Source organism: Salmo salar, chromosome ssa01, assembly GCF_905237065.1.
Source record: "Salmo salar chromosome ssa01, Ssal_v3.1, whole genome shotgun sequence".
NCBI classification, from domain to species: domain Eukaryota; kingdom Metazoa; phylum Chordata; class Actinopteri; order Salmoniformes; family Salmonidae; genus Salmo; species Salmo salar.
The window spans coordinates 28,457,581-28,478,608 of NC_059442.1; the positions used below are offsets into that span (position 1 = coordinate 28,457,581).

Consider the following 21,028-nt stretch of genomic DNA (forward strand, 5'->3'; position numbering starts at 1 on the left):
GCTATTTGTACATTTGAACAATAACAGTTTGACATTTGCATAAAAGCTCCATAGACTTCAAAAGGCAAACATTTTATTCACCACTGCTCTTGATCCGTTTCCGCTACAACAACCAACCCAACAGTGAAATGTGCAGACTGACTCAACTTAGATGGCTACAACCCAGCTTCTTGCAACCATTCATAAACTATAAAGATTGTTGTATCTCCATTAATTTCAACGGTGAAATGCTGGATTCAACATTATAAACTGAAATCACTGCCACAACTTTCAGAATGTTCAAACTAAAACATTTTGAGAGTTTGAAAACACATTCTATGGCGTATGATGCTATAGAACTGACTCTAGCCTACTATACTAGCCAATTACAGTGCATCCAGAAAGTATTCACACCCTTTCACTTTTTCAACATTTTGTTACATTACAGCTTTCTTCTAAAATGGATTAAAACAAAAATGATCTCATCAATCTACACACCATACCCCATAATTACAAAGCAACATTTTTATTTCATTTTTAACGTAAAAAAATAAATACTAATAAATTGCATATTTACATAAGTATTCAAACCCTTTACTTAGTACTTTGTTGAAGCATCTTTGGCAGTGACCACAGCCTCGAGTCTTCTTGGATATGACACTACAAGCTTGGCACACCTGTATTTAGGGAGTTTCTCCCATTCTTCTCTGCAAATCCTCTTAAGCTCTGTCAGGTTGGATGGGGAGCGTCGCTGCACAGCTATTTTCAGGTCTCTCCAGAGATCTTTGATCGGGTTCAAGTCCGGGCTCTGGCTGGACTTGTCCCGAAGCCACTCATGCGTTGTCTTGGCTGTCTGCTAAGGGTCGTTGTCCTGATAGAAGGTGAACCTTTTCCCCAGTCTTAGGTTGTGAGTGCTCTGGAGCAGGTTCTCATCAAGGATCTCTCTGTACTTTGCTCCAGAGATGGTTGTCCATAAAGGAACTCTGGAGCTCTGTCAGAGTGACCATCGGGTTCATGGTCATCTCCCTGACCAAGGCCCTTCTCCCCTGATAGCTCAATTTGGCCGGGTGGCCAGCTCTAGGAAGAGTCTTGGTGGTTCCAAACTTCTTCCATTTATGAATGATTGAGGCCACTGTGTTTCTGGGGACCTTCAATGCTGCAGAAATGTTTTGGTACCCTTCTCCAGATCTGTACCGCGACACAATCCTGTCTTGGAGTTCTACGGACAATTCCTTCGACCTCATGGCTTGGTTTCTGCTCTAACGTGCACTGTCAACTGTGGGACCTTATAGACAGGTGTGTGCCTTTCCAAATCATGTCCAATCAATTGAATTTACCACAGGTGAACTCCAATCAAGTTGTAGAAACATCTCAAGGATGATCAATGGAAACATAATGCACCTGAGCTAAATTTCGAGTCTCATAGCAAAGGGTCTGAATACTGTAAATAAGGTATTTCTGTTTTTTTATTTATAATACATTTTCTAAAAAAATCTAAAAATCTGTTTTCACTTTGTCATTACAGGGTACTGTGTGTAGATTGATGATGAAATGTTTTTATTTAACCCATTTGAGAATAAAGCTGTAACGTTACAAAATGTGGAAAAAGTCGAGGGGTCTGAATACTTTCCGAATGCAATGTATATCCCACTATAATAACTACACACCTACAAACCACCCCAAAATAGGTCACCATAACTAAACCACAGCCTATGAAAACCATATTACTACCATTACTACTGCTGTCACTACCACTACTATTTCACAACCATAAATACTGCAAGAGTAGCAAGCACACACATTTACTTCAGTATATTTCCTTTTCTATATTTTAATGTCTTCTTCTGATGGCTGTATTATCTAAATGTGGATCCATAATAAATAAGTCGTACCGCCTCCTGTCTCTTGGTGAGTTGCCGGTTCACGGCCTGTAGCAGCTGCTGCAGTTCCCTCACAGTTTGGTTCAGCCCTGCAGTCTTCTTCTCCTTCCTGTCAATCTCCTCCTGATGGACACAGTGACAGGTTACTTACTACCCTGTAGTCACTTTCAATATAACTACACCTACTTGTCAATAAAACTACCCCTATTTAAAGACTGGTTACAATTAATACACAACTACATGTACTAATTATCAATATTACAACTCTTAGTAGCTAGATACCTTTGTTTTAACCATGAATATTCACTACCTAGATAATATGTGCAACGGACTGTCTTATATACATATAGCCACAGACAGTTCCCGTCCATGAAGTCTTACGTGTGATGACAGGTTGCTGTTCTCTATCAGGTCACCCTGGCCTGTCTCTTTGAAGATCTCCTCCTGGATCAGGTCCAGAGACTGCTGGGCCTGAGGTGGAGCAGGGTGGGGGAAATTACAAGAAACATTTAAGCTTACATTTCAGGTAATATAAGTGTGTTGAACACATCCACGTATTCAAATGCTCAGTGTGTATTTATCTCCTAGTAGGGATGCACATTTCGGTCAATTTTGCTGCCGACTAACTGACCCTCATTAACCGGTCAACAAACTGTAAAAAAAAAGTTTTTGAAACAGTAAAATCATGTGACCAACAAAAAATACTATTAGAGATCTGTATATAATGATGAGATGCTTATGTTTCCGCCCTAACAATGAGAGTCGACCCAAGGCAGGCAGGAAGGCAGGCGACAAGCTTAGGCCCAAAATAAGCCCATAGAAACGTATTATGCTTATTTTGGACAGATTTTGTGGCGAATGAAACCTCTCGCTTTGCCTCTTCCTCTCTGATACTATGCATGCACAGGACATTTTCCATTAAGCACTTAATGGAAACATGCAATAATAGCAAGCCTTTATAAAATATTTGCCTCCACGTTTCTACAGATGGATTTTCGCAAGGCTACTTTGAAGCAAGGTAAGACATGCCTCATTATTTGAAGTGAACTAAAAAAATGCAGGTTTCAAACAATTACACTGCCTCAAGCACCCATTGCAAAGTGGTGGGTGACGTGCTGATAGTCAACGCTAGGCAGGCTATAGCCTATGCATCCAAATTACAAATTGGAGGCGCGCTTTAATTACGACTTGTGATGGAGGAATAAAAATACATCCTTTAATTCGTGGCCACCGAAGTTAACAGGTGACTTAGAATTGTTATTTGTTGCGCAATGACTGGGCTTACAAAAGCAGGTTTCATTCCAGTAGCCTACAGACTTTTTAAGGAGCTACTCTCACGCTGTCTGACATGTGGTAGGCTATTCCGCTCCTCAAACTGGTGCAGTAGAAACAGGTTATGAGAGCTCCGCCTATTTGGGTGAGCAAGGTGTACCAAATTCAGCTCCTCATTTTGCCTGACTGCTTCTGTATAAGAGCCATCAAGTTTGCCCTGCAGTTCAGTGCTGTGCACTTGTGATAAATAAGATGCATGGCGACTAACGAAAATACACACTTGCCAATTTAATAGAGCACAATTATGCAAATGGCCCTATAGACCAATAAGCATGACCGGTTAAATCTTTTTTTTCGGTGGCTAACCGTTAACATCCTCAGCTCCTAGAATAAGTTGCTTCTTTCTAGACTTGGACTGGTGACTAATTGTTTCTCTAACAGTAATGTAAATCCAAACAAACTAAAGGTAGTCCAATCCTAAGGGACAAGGGGCCGTCTTACCTTATAGAGATCTCCAGCCACCTTCTGCCTCTCCCTCTCCTCGGTCTCCAGTTTTGACAGAGTCTCAGTCAGCTGGGTCTTCAGCTGCAAGCGAAAACACCAGCGATGAGACAATTAATAAATGACAATCACAGCCCCACTCCTGGTGAAATCGGATCTCAAACTGTTTGGAGGGGGGAATTTGCATAAACACTGAGGTGGTATTCAAATATTTCTACCAAGACAAATTAGACCATTTTGCATACACCAAAACTGGTTTCACTTGGCTTTTAGAGTGGTTGAGACATGTATAGATAGCTACTTATGGCAACTCTCATGTCAGTTATGTCTCTACTAAACTAGCTATTCAATGATTAGCTAGAGACTGATAAAGATATTAAATGTTGTATTATCAATGAAAAACCAGCAGAGATGCTTTAATTATCCTTGAAGATGTTCACAGACAGAGGGTGGCAAGACAAGAGACAAACAAGACAACCAGACAGACATTGAAAATGTTTCAACTGTGCGTGGAGGCAGATGAATGATGAAAGCGTGTGCAGCTGAAGGCATAGAATGTATCCCCAAAGATGGCCGACATGGAAACGCTCATTGTGCAGGAGTAACAGTAAGCCTGTTAGTAGAAGTGATGGCAGAGTAGATAGTGTGCCGAGTGGAAACAGTAGTGTGTGTTAGTCTGTCCTCTCACCGAGTAAAAGTGGTCCATCATCTATAACCTATGATACTAATACTCCAGTACATTTTACATTTTAGTCATTTAGCTCCAGTCTAACTCCAGTCTAACTCCAGTCTAACGTTACACTAAGAAAAAACTGTCTCCTAAAAAGCAAAGAAAACACACCTTATGCATGCCTCTTGCATATAAAAACAGTTTAGCCCATGTTGCATTTGAGCTTACATCACTACTGTATCCATAGGTTGTAGATTGATGGACTGACTCCCAGAGGACTCAGAGAACCCTGCATTCCCCAGGCAGGTTGTGACCTCAGAGATACCGTTGGGTGGTGCTGATGCAATAGGGACAGGTTATGGGAGCTCTACCTATATGGGTGAGCAAGGCTTACCAAATTCAGCTCCTCATTCTGCCTGACTGCTTCTGTATAAGAGCCATCAAGTTTGCTCTGCAGTTCAGTCAACAGATCTTTGAGCTGAAATGAAGTGTGAGATGTTTTTAACAGGCAGCTGTGGGATCGGAGGAGCCAGGGGACAGAACGCTACACAGCTGAAGCAGGGGAACGGGGTGGTCGATCGGCCAATAGCATCAAGCTGTTTGGTTGGTTTTTCTACATTTAATCAATGCTCTACAGCATCTACATAAAACACATTCTCAAACAATAGAGGAATTGTGTGGTGATATGAATGAATGCAGCTGCCTGACAATGTTTTTGTTCTGTGTAACTACAGTGACTCCAATGTTTTAACAACAACGGGGCAGACTCAGTCTGTAAGTTACTGTGTGAAGTGTGTAAACCCTCTCAACCAAATTCTATAACAGAACATACCAGAATGAACCGCGTGGTGTGTGAACTGTGAACGTAATGTCTAATTGTTGCATGTACAAACACTGGTGGATACCACAAACAGTAAACACAGAGACATGCACCATAAACATACAGTACAAACAATGCAGAGGCGAATGACTACATCTATGACTACATAGATGAATAACCACTATGACATGACCGAGGATGACTGGCAGATGACAGGAAGTCTAGTCAGCTCACCTCTCTGACCTCTGTCACATAGGTGGTGCTCTCACACTCTGCTCTCTCCAGCGCAGACTCAAGGTGCTGCTTGTCTCTTATCAACTATGAAAGAACAAAACGAGGAATTTTGACATATGAAAAATCACTTACATTTAGTGAGTCAACTGATGTAAAGTGACTAATACAATTGCTGAGAGATGTGTTAAGTGTGTAACTGGACTGACGTTGTCCAACTCCCCGACGTCACTCAGTCTGTATACATCCTGCTCCAGTGCTGCAACTTTCACGCTCATCTAGGAAAGAGAGGGCAGGAGAGTGACCATAAGCACCACACATACCAATTATATAGTGGTTATAAGGGCAATATAAATACAAATTCAGTTTGATTGAATGGTCTTCAGTGTTCACCTCTTTCAGCTCTGTCTGTGACAGATCCAGCTTCACTTTCCATCGAGACTCCTCCTTCTCCACACTGCTCTGGAGACGTTGAAGGATGCCCTCCTGTGGACAGTAGAGGGTATTACAGCTTAGTTTAAAAGACCTCATGACGCCTCTATAGCGTTATCTACAGGAACACTGACAGAGCATCACCTCACCGTCTCAGCCAACACTTTCTTGTACGTCTCACAATCTTTCTGTAGAACCTTCTGGGCCTCTTCAGATTCCTTCAGCTTATCAGCCAATACCTGGTGAAAGGAACAGCCCTGGTTATACTTATTTTCACCTCAGTTCTCATACATTTGAAAACAACTATTTTTAAAGAAACAGTAAAGACTGTGCCGTCACCTTGGTGTCTGAGCCCTCTGGAGCAGGTTCAGGTGTTGCTTCAGGGGCAGGGTTTGGCTCTGCTGCCGGGGCCTCTTTCACTGCAGTCTCAAACCTCTGCAGCCACTCCTGGTGGTTCTGAGAGAGAAGACGGTAGACAAGATACAAAACTATAGGATATGTGGAAAAGATTAACTTATAATTGAATATCACATCATATGGTCCTCTGTAGCTCAGTTGGTACAGCATGGCACTTGCAATGGCTGTATAGTGGGTTCAATTCTGGAGACCACCCATATACGTCTGCTAAATTGCACAAATCAAAGTTACACAAATCAAATCAAACCTTATTTGTCACATGCGCTGAATACAACAAGTGTAGACTTTACCGTGAAACGCTTACTTACAAGCCCTTAACCAACAGCGCAGTTCAAGAAGAGTTAAGAAAATATTAACCAAGGAGACTAAAGTAATAATAAAGGTAACACAATAAGAATAACAATAACGAGGCTATATAGAGGGGTCACCGGTACCAAGTCAATGTGCGGGGGTACAGGTTAGTTGAGGTAATCTGTACATGTAGGTGGGGGTGAAGTGACACCACTTATTATATAGGTCCTGGATGGCAGGAAGCTTGGCCCCAGTGATGTACTGGGCCGTTTGCACTACCCTCTGTAGCGCCTTACTGTCAGATGCCGAGCAGTTGCCATACCAGGCGGTGATGCAACCGGTCAGGATGCTCTTGATGGTGCAGCTGTAGAACCTTTTAACCTGTTGGGGCTAGGGGGCAGCATTTGCACGTCTGGATAAAAAAAATGTACCCGATTTAATCTGGTTACTAATCCTACCCAGTAACTAGAATATGCATATACTTATTATATATGGATAGAAAACACTCTAAAGTTTCTAAAACTGTTTGAATGGTGTCTGTGAGTATAACAGAACTCATTTGGCAGGCAAAACCCTGAGACATTTTCTGACAGGAAGTGGATACCTGATGTGTTGTATTGACTTTAAACCTATCCCATTGAAAAACACAGGGGTTTAGGAATATTTTGGCACTTCCTATTGCTTCCACTAGATGTCACCAGCCTTTACAAAGTGTTTTGAGTCTTCTGGAGGGAGATCTGACCGAACAAGAGCCATGGAACGGTGATGGCCGATTAGACTCTGACGCGCGAGTTCATGTTGGGTACCCTCGTTCCAATACGTTATAAAAGAGTATGCATTCGTCCACCTTGAATATTATTCATGTTCTGGTTAAAAAAGGCCCTAATGATTTATGCTATACAACGTTTGACATGTTTGAACGAACGGAAATATATTTTTTCCCCTCGTTCATGACGAGAAGTCCGGCTGGCTTACATCATGTGCTAACGAGACGGAGATTTTTGGACATAAATGATGAGCTTTTTTGAACAAAACTACATTCGTTATGGACCTGTGATACCTGGAAGTGACATCTGATGAAGAGAATCAAAGGTAATGGATTATTTACATAGTATTTTCGATTTTAGATCTCCCCAACATGACGTCTAGTCTGTATCGCAACGCGTATTTTTCTGGGCGCAGTGCTCAGATTATTGCAAAGTGTGATTTCCCAGTAAGGTTATTTTTAAATCTGGCAAGTTGATTGCGTTCAAAAGATGTAAATCTATAATTCTTTAAATGACAATATAATATTTTACCAATGTTTTCTAATTTTAATTATTTAATTTGTGACGCTGACTTGACTGCCGGTTATTGGAGGGAAACGATTTCCTCAACATCAATGCCATAGTAAAACGCTGTTTTTGGATATAAATATGAACTTGATAGAACTAAAAATGCATGCATTGTCTAACATAATGTCCTAGGAGTGTCATCTGATGGAGATTGTAAAAGGTTAGTGCATCATTTTAGCTGGTTTTATGGTTTTGGTGACCCTGTCTTTGACTTGACAAAACATTACACACAACTCTTGTAAATGTACTGTCCTAACATACTCTAAATTTATGCTTTCGCCGTAAAACCTTTTTGAAATCGTAAAACGTGGTTAGATTAAGGAGATGTTTATCTTTCAAATGGTGTAAAATAGTTGTATTTTTGAAAAATTTGAATTTTGACATTTATTTGGATTCAAATTTGCCGCTCTTGAAATGCACCTGCTGTTGATGGAGTGCACCACGGGTGGCACGCTAGCGTCCCACCTAGCCCCAAGAGGTTAAGGATCTAAGGACTCATGCTAAATCTTTTCAGTCTCCTGAGGGGGAAAAGGTTTTGTTGTGCCCTCTCACAACTGTCTTGGTATGTTTGGACCATGATAGTTCGTTGGTGATGTGGACACCAAGGAACTTAAAACTCTCAACCTGCTCCACTACAGCCCCGTCGATGTTAATGGGGGCCTGTTCGGCCTGCCTTTTCCTGTAGACCATGATCAGCTCCTTTGTCTTGCTCACACTGAGGGAGAGGTTGTTGTCCTGGCACCACACTGCCAGTTCTCTGACCTCCTCCCTAAAGGCCGTCTCATCGTTGTCGGTGATCAGGCCTACCACTGTTCTGTTGTCAGCAAACTTAATGATGGTGTTGGAATCGTGTTTAGCCACGCAGTCGTGGGTGAACAGGGAGTACAGGAGGGGACGAAGTACACACCCCTGAGGGGCCCCAGGGTTAAGGATTAGCGTGGCAGACATGTTGTTGCCTACTCTTACCACCTGGGGGCGGCCTGTCAGGAAGTCCAGGATCCAGTTGCAGAGGGAGGTGTTTAGTCCAAGAGTCATTAGCTTAGTGATGAGCTTTGTGGGCACTGTGGTGTTGAACGCTGAGCTAAAGTCAATGAACAGCATTCTCACGTAGGTGTTTCTTTTGTCCAGGTGAGAAAGGGCAGTGTGGAGTGCAATTGAGATTGCGTCATCTGTGGATCTGTTGGGGCGGTATGCTAATTGGGGTGCGTCTAGGGTGTCCAGGAGGATGCTGTTGAGGTGAGCCATGACCAGCTTTTCAAAGCACTTCATGGCTACCGACGTGAGTACCACGGGGCGGTAATCATTTAAGCAGGTTACCTTCGCTTCCTTGGGCACAGGGACTACGGTGGTCTGTTTGAAACATGTAGGTATTACAGACTCGGTCAGGGAGAGGTTGAAAATGTCAGTGAAGACACTTGCCAGTTGGTCCGGACATGCTTTGAGTACACGTCCTGGTAATCCGTCTGGCCCAGCGGCTTTGTGAACGTAGACCTGTTTAAAGGTTTTGTTCACATCGGCTCCCGAGAACGTTATCACACAGTCATCCAGAACAGCTGGTGCTCTCGTACATGCTTCAGTGTTGCTTGCCTCGAAGCGAGCATAAAAGGCATTTAGCTCGTCAAGTAGGCTCGCGTCACGGGGAGCTCGTGTCTGGGTTTCCCTTTGTAGTCCGTAACAGTTTTCAAGCCCTGCCACATCCGACGAGCGTCAGAGCCAGTGTAGTAGGATTCAATCTTAATCCTGTATTGACGCTTTGCTTGTTTGATGGTTCGTCTGCGGGAATAGCAGGATTTCTTATAAGTGTCCGGATTAGTCTCCCGCTCCTTGAAAGCGGCAGCTCTAGCCTTTAGCTCGATGTGGATGTTGCCTGTAATCCATGGCTTCTGGTTGGGATATGTACGTACGGTCACTGTGGAGACGATGTCATCGATGCACTTATTGATGAAGCCGATGACTGTGGTTGTGTACACCTCAATGCCATTGGATCAATCCCGGAACATATTCCAGTCTGTGCTAGCATAACAGTCCTGTAGTGTAGCATCCACGTCATCTGACCACTTCCATATTGAGCGAGTCACTGTTACTTCCTGCTTTAGTTTTTGCTTATTAGCAGGAATCAGGAGGATAGAATTATGGTCACATTTGCCAAATGGAGGGCGGGGAAGAGCTTTGTATGCATCTCTGTCTGTGGAGTAAAGGTGGTGTAGGGTCTTTTTCTCGTTGCACATGTGACATGCTGGTAAAAATTTGGTAAAACTGATTTAACTTTGCCTGCATTAAAGTACCCGGCCACTAGGAGCGCCGCTTCTGGGTGAGCATTTTCTTCTTTGCTTATGGCCTTATAGAGTTGGTTGAGAGCGAACTTAGTGCCAGCTTCGTTCTGTGGTGGTAAATAGACAGCTACGAATAATATAGATGAGAACTCTCTTGGTAGATAGTGTGGTCTACAGCTTATCATAAGGTACTCTACCTCAGGCGAGCAATACCTCGAGACTTCTTTAATATTAGACATCACGTACCAGCTGTTTTTGACAAATAGACACACACCCCCACCCCTTGTCTTACCAGAGGTAGTGTCTCTGTTCTGCTGGTGCATGGAAAATCCCACTAGCTCTATATTGTCCGTATCCTCGTTCAGCCACGTCTCGGTGGAACATAAGATGTTACAGTTTTTAATGTCCCATTGGTAGGATAATCTTAATCATAGGTCATCAATTTTATTTTCCAATGATTGCACGTTAGCAAGAAGAATGGATGGCAGTGGGAGTTTACTCTCTCGCCTACGGGTTCTCAGAAGGCTGCCCGATCTGCGGCCCCTTTTCCTGTGTCTTTTCTTCACACAAAAGGCGGGGATCTGGGCCTGATCCAGTGAAAGCAGGGTATCTTTCTCGTCAGACTCGTTAAAGGAAAACGTTTCTTCCAGTCCGCGGTGAGTAATCGCTGTTCTGATGTCCAGAAGATATTTTCGGTCATAAGAGACGGTAGCAGCAACATTATGTTCACAATAAGTTAAAAAACAAGTTACACAAACTGCAAAAAAATTGTTTGGGAGAATGTAAAACGTCAGCCATATTCTTCGGCCTACTCATTCAAGGGTTTTTCTTCATTTTGACTATTTTCTACATTGTGAATAATAGTGATGACATCAACACTTTGAAATAACACATATGTAATCACGTAGTAACCAAAAAAGTGTTAAACAAATCAAATACATTTTATATTTCAGATTCTTCAAAGTAGCCACCATTTGCCTTAATAACAGCTTTGCACACTCTTGGCATTCTTGACAGTCTTGAAGGAGTTCCCACATATGCTGAGCACTTGGCTGCTTTTCCTTCACTCTGCGGTGAAACTCATCTCAAACCATCTCAATTGGGTAGAAGTCGGGTGATTGTGGAGGCCAGGTCATGGTCATGATGGAGCACTCCAACACTCTCCTTATTGGTCAACTAGCCCTTACACAGCCTGGAGGTGTGTTCTGGGTCATTGTTATGATGAAAAACAAATGGATTGTCCCACTACGCACAAACCAGTTGGGATGGTGTATCGCTGGTTAAGTGTGCCTTGAATTCTAAATAAATCACTGATAGTGTCACCAGCAAAGCACCCCCACACCTCTTCTTCCATGGATCACTGTGGGAACCACGCATGCGGAGATCATCCGTTCACCTACTCTGCGTCTCATAAAGACACAGCGGTTGGAATCAAAAATCTCAAATTTGGACTCATCAGACCAAAGGACAGATTTCCACTGGTCTAATGTCCATTGCTTGCGTTTTTTAGCCCAAGCAAGTCTTCTTATTGGTGTCCTTTAGTAGTGGTTTCTTTTCAGAAATTCGACCATGAAGGCCTGATGCACGCAGTCTCCTCTGAATAGTTGATGTTGAGAGGTGTCTGTTACTTGAACTTTGAGGTGCAATCTGAGTTGCAGTTAATTGCCAATTTCTGAAGCTGGTAACTCTAATGAACTTATCCTCTGCAGCAGAGGTAACACTGGATCTTCCTTTCCTGTGGCGGTCCTCATGAGAGCCAGTTTCATCATAGCGCTTGATGGTTTTTGCAACTGCACTTGAAGAAACTTTCAAAGTTCTTAAAATTTTCCAGATTGACTGTCGTTTCTCTTTGCTTATTTGAGCTGTTCTTGCCATAATATGGATTTGGTATTTTACCAAATAGGGCTATCTTCTGTATACCACACATACCTTGTCACAACACAACTGATTGGCTCAAAAGAAGGAAATAAATTCCACAAATTAACTTTTAACAAGACACACCTGTTAATTGAAATGCATTCCTGGTGACGACCTCGTGAAGCTGGTTGAGAGAATGTCAAGAGTGTGCAAAGCTGTCAATCAAGGCAAAGGGTGGCTACTTTGAAGAACCTCACATATATTTTGATTTGTTTAACACTTTTTTGGTTACTAAATTATTGTTATTTCATAGTTTTGATGTCTTCACTATTATTCTACAATGTAGAAAATAGTAAAAATAAAGAAAAACCCTTGAATGAGTAGGTGTGCCCAAACTTCTGTCTGGTACTGTATATATAATATCATAGATTATATTATGTGAGCACTTACCCGTTCAGTGGGCAGAGGCACGTTCGGTAGCAGTCTGTGCAGAACATCTCGACATTCTGCCTGGGCTATCTCCATGGCTGTCTGGTTCTCCTGAAGAGGTAAAGGAGGAGGAAAGAGAAGAGAGGACATTCAACATGGACTGCACTCAGGACACACACACACACAAAATTGGGAAACCTGTACAGTAGTTAGCTAAATAGCTGTGCAGGCAAACATCCAACCTCAAGTCACTACCTCTGCTTGCTTGGTTTCACTCCTCCCATCTCAGAGTACATACAGGAGCATAGCCTCTGACCAGCACAACTCCCTCTCCATGACACTCCAGTGAACAAACAGCTAACATTCACAATGGCTCAATTATTTAGTGTGCGCTCCAAGCAAGTATTCATACGCCCCACTGTTCAGCAGCCACACACAACCACGAGACAAGTTCCTCAAGCTTTAGACCTCACCCTACACAGGTTCTCTTATTTCATATTGTTATCCTCTCAAGGAGGAACATCAAAGTCACTTGTGTTCATATAGTTGCAGCACAGTAATGCCCCTGAGTATGTAACATTCTGTCCAGAGACATACATCCATAGAGCACCACACATACTTCTGTTATCAGGAACCCCCAAACAAAAACCACAATGTTGGTACCGTTAAGCACATGGCTTGAAACTCTCAGAAGGAGAGCGATGTCATGTATAACCCCTCTACCTTCGGATGGAGTGAGTCCTGTAACAGACAGCTGGCACATTCACCTATACTCTCATTAACACGTTGTGTTGTAAGGGGAATAGGTTCTACACTACGACATATGCTTTGATTGTGTACAAGCATGCACTTTCCTGAGCGTACACAACAGGTGTTCAGGAACGCCTACATTTTTACTGTACCAAAATGGCCAAGAGCAGCTGCTGGGTAAATCAGTTCACTATGTGCCCTGTCTGCTATATAGACATGGAGAGGAAGAGGGGTCACAGCTTTGGCAAAAATTCCCTGAACCCCCCACAACTGTTTATAGTAAGAGCAATCTGTTAGTCTATGGTTTACTAGTGCATCCCTAAATACATATGGTTAAGCAAAGGTAGGGGCGGCAGGTAGCCTAGTTGTTAGAGCGTTGGACTAGTAACTGAAAGGTTGCAAGATCGAATCACCGAGCTGACAAGGTAAAACTCTGTTGTTCTGCCCCTGAACAAGGCAGTTAACTCATTGTTTCCTGGTAGGCCGTCATTGAAAATAAGAATTTGTTCTTAACTGACTTGCCTAGTTAAATAAAGGCAAGAAAATAAAATAAAAAAGGGCCATGGCAGATCAGATTCTCACTGAAGAGGGGCGGCAGGTAGCCTAGCAGTTAAGCGCATTGGGCCAGCTACCGGAAGGTCACCGATTTCAATCCCGAGCCGACTATGTGGAAAAATTTGACGATGCGCCCTTGAGAAAGACACTTAATCCCAATTGCTCCTGTAAATCAAAAATGTAAGAGGATGGATATACTGGGTGGATATAAACAGCAGTTAAGCTGAGGGGCTGTCTGGTTTCTAATGGTTCCATGCAATAAGATGATAGACGTGTCCACACAGTAAAGTACCACCGTTGTTATATAATAAATCACTGATATTCAGTATATGTTTTGTTGCTTCCAAAAGTTATTTTACACAAAACAATTATGTTGACTAATTACACATATTCTGGACATAATTTTTCAAAAAGGCAACTCTGCAAGACCAAATTTATTTAGAAAATCTAATAATAGAATTTCATTAGAGGTTGATTGCTGTAATGATGACAGTATATACACAAAGCAGAATGGAACACATGCTGGATGGGGGAGAGAAAATGAGGAAAGCACATGGCAGGGAGCGAGAGGAGCATCATGAAGACCATGGATCTCAAACTTATTATGACCATCTACAGGAAATCTGGAGTCAGTCACTGCACACTCATTTTCAAATGTCTATTTCTTTACTTTGTATTGGAATTGATGTAGTTCAAATAAATAGTTGTACTGTATAAAACAAAAAGATTGTGTCCTTTAAGAGGTCAATGCATTCTAGCGCGGAATAGCAAGCAGAACTCAAGTAGAGCAGTGTTTTTTTCTACATAAATTTACATTAGAGTCTTTGTGAAATTCCTGAGGGGAATAGATTCATGGAGACAGACTGCCAATTATTCAGGGCCAGAATGCAGAGGGAGGGGAGAAATGAGTATGCAGCAGCATGTAGAAATGATGGAGTAATCTCACTGGTCGATTATGGCAATAACTGTTTGGGGATGCATCAGATTTTCAATCTAGAGTGAAGCAGACTGGAAGTGGGATCCGAACCTTGAGGGCCTTGCTGAGTTTCCCCTGAAGCATGGACTCGGTGGCTGCCAGAGCCTCCATAGCGCTCCAGTTTTTCACCCGAAGCTCCTGGTCAGTTTCAGAGAGATATCACTTTCAGTTTAGCCTCAGGGAAAAGTATGCAGCGACCCACAAACACAATTTATATAGGGATGAAAAGAGAACCATTAGCAAAAAAAATTTGACCGTCCTTTTCTTTACGGCTGTCCTGTCCTATCCTAGCCATTTTCGGAGTCTAGGTTTAAAGAAAATCCTCACTGCATTTTACCGTAAACCAGTCTAAGGGTCAAGCTCAACTTAACATGAGTTGGCCATCTAAAGATTGAGTCTTTAGAAGGATCAGACACTAAACTGTATTGTCAAAAACAAACAGTGAAACAGCTCTGATAGTAACACAGTAGAGAGGTCTTTGGCATAGACAAACTGAAATAACGTGAAGAATGAGAGCTGCAACTCACTGCCAAAAAAGTCCAATGAGTCTAGATAGGAAAAGCCAAATCACATAATATAGAGCTAGTCAACAAGGTAGCTGTCTGTCTCTGCAAAACAAGGCCATTGTTAAGCCCCAGAGCATTCACACGCACAGACATGCATGCTGACACACAGAAATACAGTCCTTGTAAACATGGCAAAGGACAGAGCAGAGTAGACTGACTGCCCAAAAACTGTACTGTTTGATTGTAGCAAGCCTTAGCCAGCATAAGTATAGAATAGCAAATTAACAGTTCTAAAATGTAAATGGTAAATGTATCATTGTCTTCAATAGTTTCAATTACATTAATAAATACTCAGTCTGCGACAAAATGCAACCTAACCACTCTGTAAAAGGAGTAGAGGGAGATTATGCATGCGTAGTGTGACATCACTGAGAGGGTGTGGTTTAGGGGAGCACATCGAGGATGAGTTCTGCAGATGTATCGCAGGGCCAGACTGGAGATGTGGAGGGTAGGCTGAGGCAGTAGCAGCACTGTCTGCAGGACAGGACACCTACATTGTTCTTGTTCCTGTGAAGCTCCAAGGACTCCCTCAGCTTAGCCAGCTCTCCCTGGAGATCAGACACCTGCTTCTCCTTCTCTGCCAACCTGGAGGACAGAACACCACCACACATACATTACCAATCACAACACTGCTGGCTGGCCCCATGCCAAGGGACACCTACTGTATACTGAAGGGAATTCAGTGAAGTATTGCAGTGACTCACGCTGTCAGCAGTTCCAGGCTTGGGGCCTCTGTGTGGCTCTGCTAGAAGAAGAAAATAAAAGTTGTTAACTCTCATTCTTTTCTCTCCCTCTCAGTCAATAAAGGTCACCAATCAACTGTATCCACCTCTTCCCTCACCTGTTTCTGCTGAAGTTCCTGCACCTTGTCTCTCACCTCCTTGGCCCTTGACTCCAACTCACTCTGTAGTGTCTGGATCTCCTGGTCCTTAGCAGCAAGCCTGGACAAAGACTGGTGTAAGTCTATCTTTTCAGAGTACAATGCAGTAGAGTAGGTCAGAGTAGAGGGATAGTACAGTAGACTTACTGTGTCTGTAGTTCTAGGAGCTGGTCACTGGCACTGGTGGTGTCCACAGCCTGCTTCTGTCTCAGCTGCTCAATGTCAGACTGCAGCCCTGCCACCTGCTGCTCCAGAGACTGCAGGGACAACATACACACACACACACAGTTACATAAACACCCAGCAGGGAGACACAGCACAATCCAGAACCAAAACTGTAACATTGGGCAAAGTCAAAACACACTATATACTAGAGGTCGACCGATTATGATTTTTCACCGCCGATGCCGATGATTGGAGGGCCGCCAAAGGCCGATGCCGATTAATCAGCCGATTTTTTATTTTTTATTATTTGTAATAATGACAATTACAACAATACTGAATGAACACTTTTAACTTAATATAATACATCAATAAAATCAATTTAGCCTCAAATAAATAATGAAACATGTTCAATTTGGTTTAAATAATGCAAAAACAAAGTGTTGGAGAAGAAAGTAAAAGTGCAATATGTGCCATGTAAAAAAACTAATGTTTAAGTTCCTTGCTCAGAACATGAGAACATATGAAAGCTGGTGGTTCCTTTTAACATGAGTCTTCAATATTCCCAGGTAAGAAGTTTTAGGTTGTAGTTATTATATTATTATAGGAATTATAGGACTATTTCTCTCTATACGATTTGTATTTCATATACCTTTGACTATTGGATGTTCTTATAGGCACTTTAGTATTGCCAGTGTAACAGTATAGCTTCCGTCCCTCTCCTCGCTCCTACCTGGTCTCGAACCAGGAACACATCGACAACAGCCACCCTCGAAGCAGCGTTACCCATGCAGAGCAAGGAGAACAACTACTCCAAGTCTCAGAGCGAGTGATGTTTGAAACGCTATTAGCGCGCACCCGGCTAACTAGCTAGCCATTTCACATCGGTTACACCAGTCTAATCTTGGGAGTTGACAGGCTTGAAGTCATAAACAGCGCAATGCATTGCGAAGAGCTTCTGGCAAAACGCACGAAAGTGCTGTTTGAATGAACGCTTACGAGCCTGCTGCTGCCTACCATCGCTCAGTCAGACTGCTCTATCAAATCATAGACTTAATTATAACGTAATAACACACAGAAATACGAGCCTTAGGTCATTAATATGGTCGAATCTGGAAACTATCATCTCGAAAACAAAACGTTTTTCTTTCAGTGAAATACGGAACCGTTCCGTATTTTATCTAACGGGTGGCATCCCTAAGTCTAAATATTCCTGTTACATTGCACAACCTTCTTTGTTATGTCATAATTACGTAAAGTTCTGGCAAATTAGTTCGCAACGAGCCAGGCGGCCCAAACTGTTGCATATACCCTGACTCTGCGTGCAATGAACGCAAAATGACACAATTTCACCTGGTTAATATTACCTGCTAACCTGGATTTCTTTTAGCTAAATATGCAGGTTTAAAAATATATACTTCTGTGTATTGATTTTAAGAAAGGCATTGATGTTTATGGTTAGGTACAGTCGTGCAACAATTGTGCTTTTTTCACAATTTTTTTGTTAAATCATCCCACGTTTGGCGAAGTTGGCTGTCTTTGTTAGGAAGAAATAGTATTCACACAGTTCACAACGAGCCAGGCGGCCCAAACTGCTGCATATACCCTGACTCTGTTTGCAAGAGAAGTGACACATTTTCCCTAGTTAAAAGAAATTCATGTTAGCAGGCAATATTAACTAAATATGCAGGTTTAAAAATATATACTTGTGTATTGATTTTAAGAAAGGCATTGATGTTTATGGTTGGAGCAACGTGTACCTAAGCGATTATATGCAACGCAGGACAGGTTAGATAAACTAGTAATATCATCAACCATGTGTAGTTAACTAGTGATTATGATTGATTGATTGTTTTTTATATAAAATAAGTTTAATGCTAGCTAGCAACTTACCTTGGCTTCTTACTGCATTCGCGTAACAGGCAGGCTCCTCGTGGAGTGCAATGTAAAGCAGGTGGTTAGAGCGTTGGACTAGTTAACCGTAAGGTTGCAAGATTGAATCCTCAAGCTGACAAGGTAAAAATCTGTCGTTCTGCCCCTGAACAAGGCAGTTAACCCACTGTTCCAAGGCCGTCATTGTAAATAAGAATTTGTTCTTAACTGACTTGCCTAGTTAAATAAAGGTTTAAAAAATAAAAAATAAAAAAATAAATGAAAAATGGACATATCGGCGTCCAAAAATACCGATTTCCGATTGTTATGAAAACTTGAAATCGGCCCTGATTAATTGGCCACTCCGATTAATCGGTCGACCTCTACTATATACAATGTTTAATTTCACATTTGTTACAAGTCTGGCATTCCAAAATCACATGAATCAAAATGCAGAGTACATTGCCATATTATGTTTCTGACATACAGCTTAGATAGATAGATAGATAGATAGATAGATAGATAGATAGATAGATAGATAGATAGATAGATAGATAGATAGATAGATAGATAGATAGATAGATAGATAGATAGATAGATAGATAGATAGATAGATAGATAGATAGATAGATAGATAGATAGATAGATAGATAGATAGATAGATAGATAGATAGATAGATAGATAGATAGATAGATAGATAGATAGATAGATAGATAGATAGATAGATAGATAGAGAGAAAGATGTACTACTATGAACACACCTCAATGGTCATCCCATTGCTGGAGCCACTCGCCTGTGCTGCCTGTAGGCTCTCCTCCATTGACTTAATCTGCTCATCTTTCTCTTGGATCCTTGTGAAACACAGAATTACAAAACTTATCAAACACAGAACAAATTGTCCATGAATGTCGCAAGAGGTTTCATAGCAGTTGCTAGACAAAAAGTGTTATTTTCATTGACTTACTTGCTCTGTAGACCTTCCATTATCAAATCGGATGATGTCTTGAGAGTAGGAAAAGACAAGAGGAAAAAATGTAATGAGAATCCAATGAGGGAACGGGGTTGAGACTATCCAAAATAAAAGCGCAGCAGATCAGTGTGAGTACTTACCTGTTCAGTAGTCTGAAGAATGAATGCCTCCATATCACGTTTCAGAGCCTTATTCTCTTCTCTTACAGTCTGTGACAGAGAAAGCTATTTGATTTTAAACAACACTTAAAACAATATTTGTCTAAACAATGACCAAAACAGTGATGTCAGGTGGGTCAAGGTTATTCCCGACCCTTGACCGCTACTCACCGTCAATTCCTCCTCCTTATTGGCCACCTCAATCATTCCCATCTTCAGCAGGTCCTCCACAGTCTTGATTTTCTCCTCCCTCTCTTGGACACTGCAGGGGGCACAACACAAAGACAGAGACACATGGTGAGACAGGGTCAACATTAATTATAGCATTGTTTTCTGGTGTGGTATTAAAACCACGTTTCTAAATAGAGGCAAGATGAAAACATTTTATCTAAAATTAGTACACATTTGATGTAACTAGATAGAATGGGAGGTAGAACAGTCAACCTTCTGGCAGGATGAAAATTGCTTTAAAATGCTCACACACACCTCTTCTGGAACTGGTCCAAGGCCAGCTGAGAAACAGTCTAGATGAGGATAGAAGGAGGGCGAGAAGGAAGGAGGGAGAGAGAAAGGGTGTCAGAGTCACGCATACTGAGGGACTGGTAGATCACAGCAGGAGTTCCATCTAAGAAAACAGGCGTTTTTCACTTCTGACCTGTTCAGAAATCTGAGCCTGCAGATTCTGGAGCGCTGCCTTCAGTGACATGTTCTCATTGTGTATGGCCTGTGGAGGCAAGAGAAGCAACATAGAAGGAAAAGAGAGTGAGAGCAGGAAGCCCAGAGTCAACAACATTCATCTCAAATAAAGGAGATATCTTACTATTAAGTTGACAGTATGTATGTAGGTCTACAGTAGTTTGATAATATCTTTATACTAATCAATATTTCCAGCTAATTCACTTTGCTATATGGACAAAAGCGGCCCAGAGGGATGTCATATCTGTTTTATTACTGCATTAGCTAATATGCTTCACGAAGACAGAAACGGCATGTACAGTAAGCCCTTCAAATCAACCCACCGTACTGTGTGCAGCATTCCTACAGCTCAACACATTCCAGCTGGTCAACAGACCATCATATATAGAGCGGGAGTAATAATGGGGGTTTAGACAGTATTACTGTAGGCACCTGCATGTTTGTTTCCCTGCTGGCGCCACTGCTCCTCTCAGTATTCAGGGAGTCCTCCAGACTCTTCCTCTGCAGCTCCTTCTCAGCCAGCCTGGACGCCACACATGACAGGAGTCAGCAACACAACCCATAGGACAGGGAGAAGAGTCAGAGAGGACATTATATGGAACAAATGGACATTCAAGGATCAGGCTAAGCACATGTGCAAGTGGGGTGGGCATTCAGTTCAAACTTGTAAAACACTTACAGCTTCTGCAGCTCCTCAAAGTGGGAGACAGTAGTGGCCTGAAAGAGGAGGGAAGACAGCAGTGACAACATACTCACATACCGGTATACAAATAGAAACATATCAACTCTTGTTGATGAACTAAAGGGTGAAACATGCTCGCCCATACCTGGGAGCTCAACTGGGCTTGCAGAGTCTCAATCTGGGCATTGAGGCCACTTTTTTCACTCAGGAGATCCTGTCAGGAACACAGGAGGTTATTTTCAGTGCATACCAGAAGATCTTTGTGCAAAAAAGATAAATATTACATAAATACTTAAAAATAAGCCTCAACCAAGCCGTATCACCGTTTTTTAATTACCCCTCTCCCTTGTTTCTGAAAGGTTTGAGAGTGTAA

General features: G+C 42.1%; 1 protein-coding gene across 8 annotated transcripts in view; it reads right to left on the reverse strand.

The window, feature by feature from the left end:
• The window catches only part of LOC106594233 (kinectin), a 59,829-nt gene that overhangs the window by 1,415 nt on the left and 37,386 nt on the right, over positions 1 to 21,028 (reverse strand). For 2 of the 8 annotated variants that reach the window (XM_014185630.2, XM_014185676.2), the window contains exons 11-34: positions 20,801 to 20,869; positions 20,653 to 20,690; positions 20,406 to 20,496; positions 19,933 to 20,001; positions 19,764 to 19,801; positions 19,449 to 19,539; positions 19,260 to 19,343; positions 19,114 to 19,151; positions 18,910 to 19,000; positions 16,261 to 16,370; positions 16,075 to 16,174; positions 15,938 to 15,978; positions 15,728 to 15,818; positions 14,719 to 14,805; positions 12,408 to 12,497; positions 6,125 to 6,241; positions 5,935 to 6,024; positions 5,747 to 5,839; positions 5,563 to 5,631; positions 5,357 to 5,440; positions 4,697 to 4,780; positions 3,633 to 3,716; positions 2,241 to 2,330; positions 1,872 to 1,982 (exon numbers count right to left, since the gene is read on the reverse strand). In XM_014185630.2, the coding sequence (XP_014041105.1) occupies positions 1,872 to 1,982; positions 2,241 to 2,330; positions 3,633 to 3,716; positions 4,697 to 4,780; positions 5,357 to 5,440; positions 5,563 to 5,631; positions 5,747 to 5,839; positions 5,935 to 6,024; positions 6,125 to 6,241; positions 12,408 to 12,497; positions 14,719 to 14,805; positions 15,728 to 15,818; positions 15,938 to 15,978; positions 16,075 to 16,174; positions 16,261 to 16,370; positions 18,910 to 19,000; positions 19,114 to 19,151; positions 19,260 to 19,343; positions 19,449 to 19,539; positions 19,764 to 19,801; positions 19,933 to 20,001; positions 20,406 to 20,496; positions 20,653 to 20,690; positions 20,801 to 20,869 (1,950 nt within the window). The remainder of the gene's footprint in view (positions 1 to 1,871; positions 1,983 to 2,240; positions 2,331 to 3,632; positions 3,717 to 4,696; positions 4,781 to 5,356; positions 5,441 to 5,562; positions 5,632 to 5,746; positions 5,840 to 5,934; positions 6,025 to 6,124; positions 6,242 to 12,407; positions 12,498 to 14,718; positions 14,806 to 15,727; positions 15,819 to 15,937; positions 15,979 to 16,074; positions 16,175 to 16,260; positions 16,371 to 18,909; positions 19,001 to 19,113; positions 19,152 to 19,259; positions 19,344 to 19,448; positions 19,540 to 19,763; positions 19,802 to 19,932; positions 20,002 to 20,405; positions 20,497 to 20,652; positions 20,691 to 20,800; positions 20,870 to 21,028) is intronic. The other 6 variants (XM_014185788.2, XM_014185729.2, XM_014186017.2 and 3 more) reach the window with 6 other exon arrangements.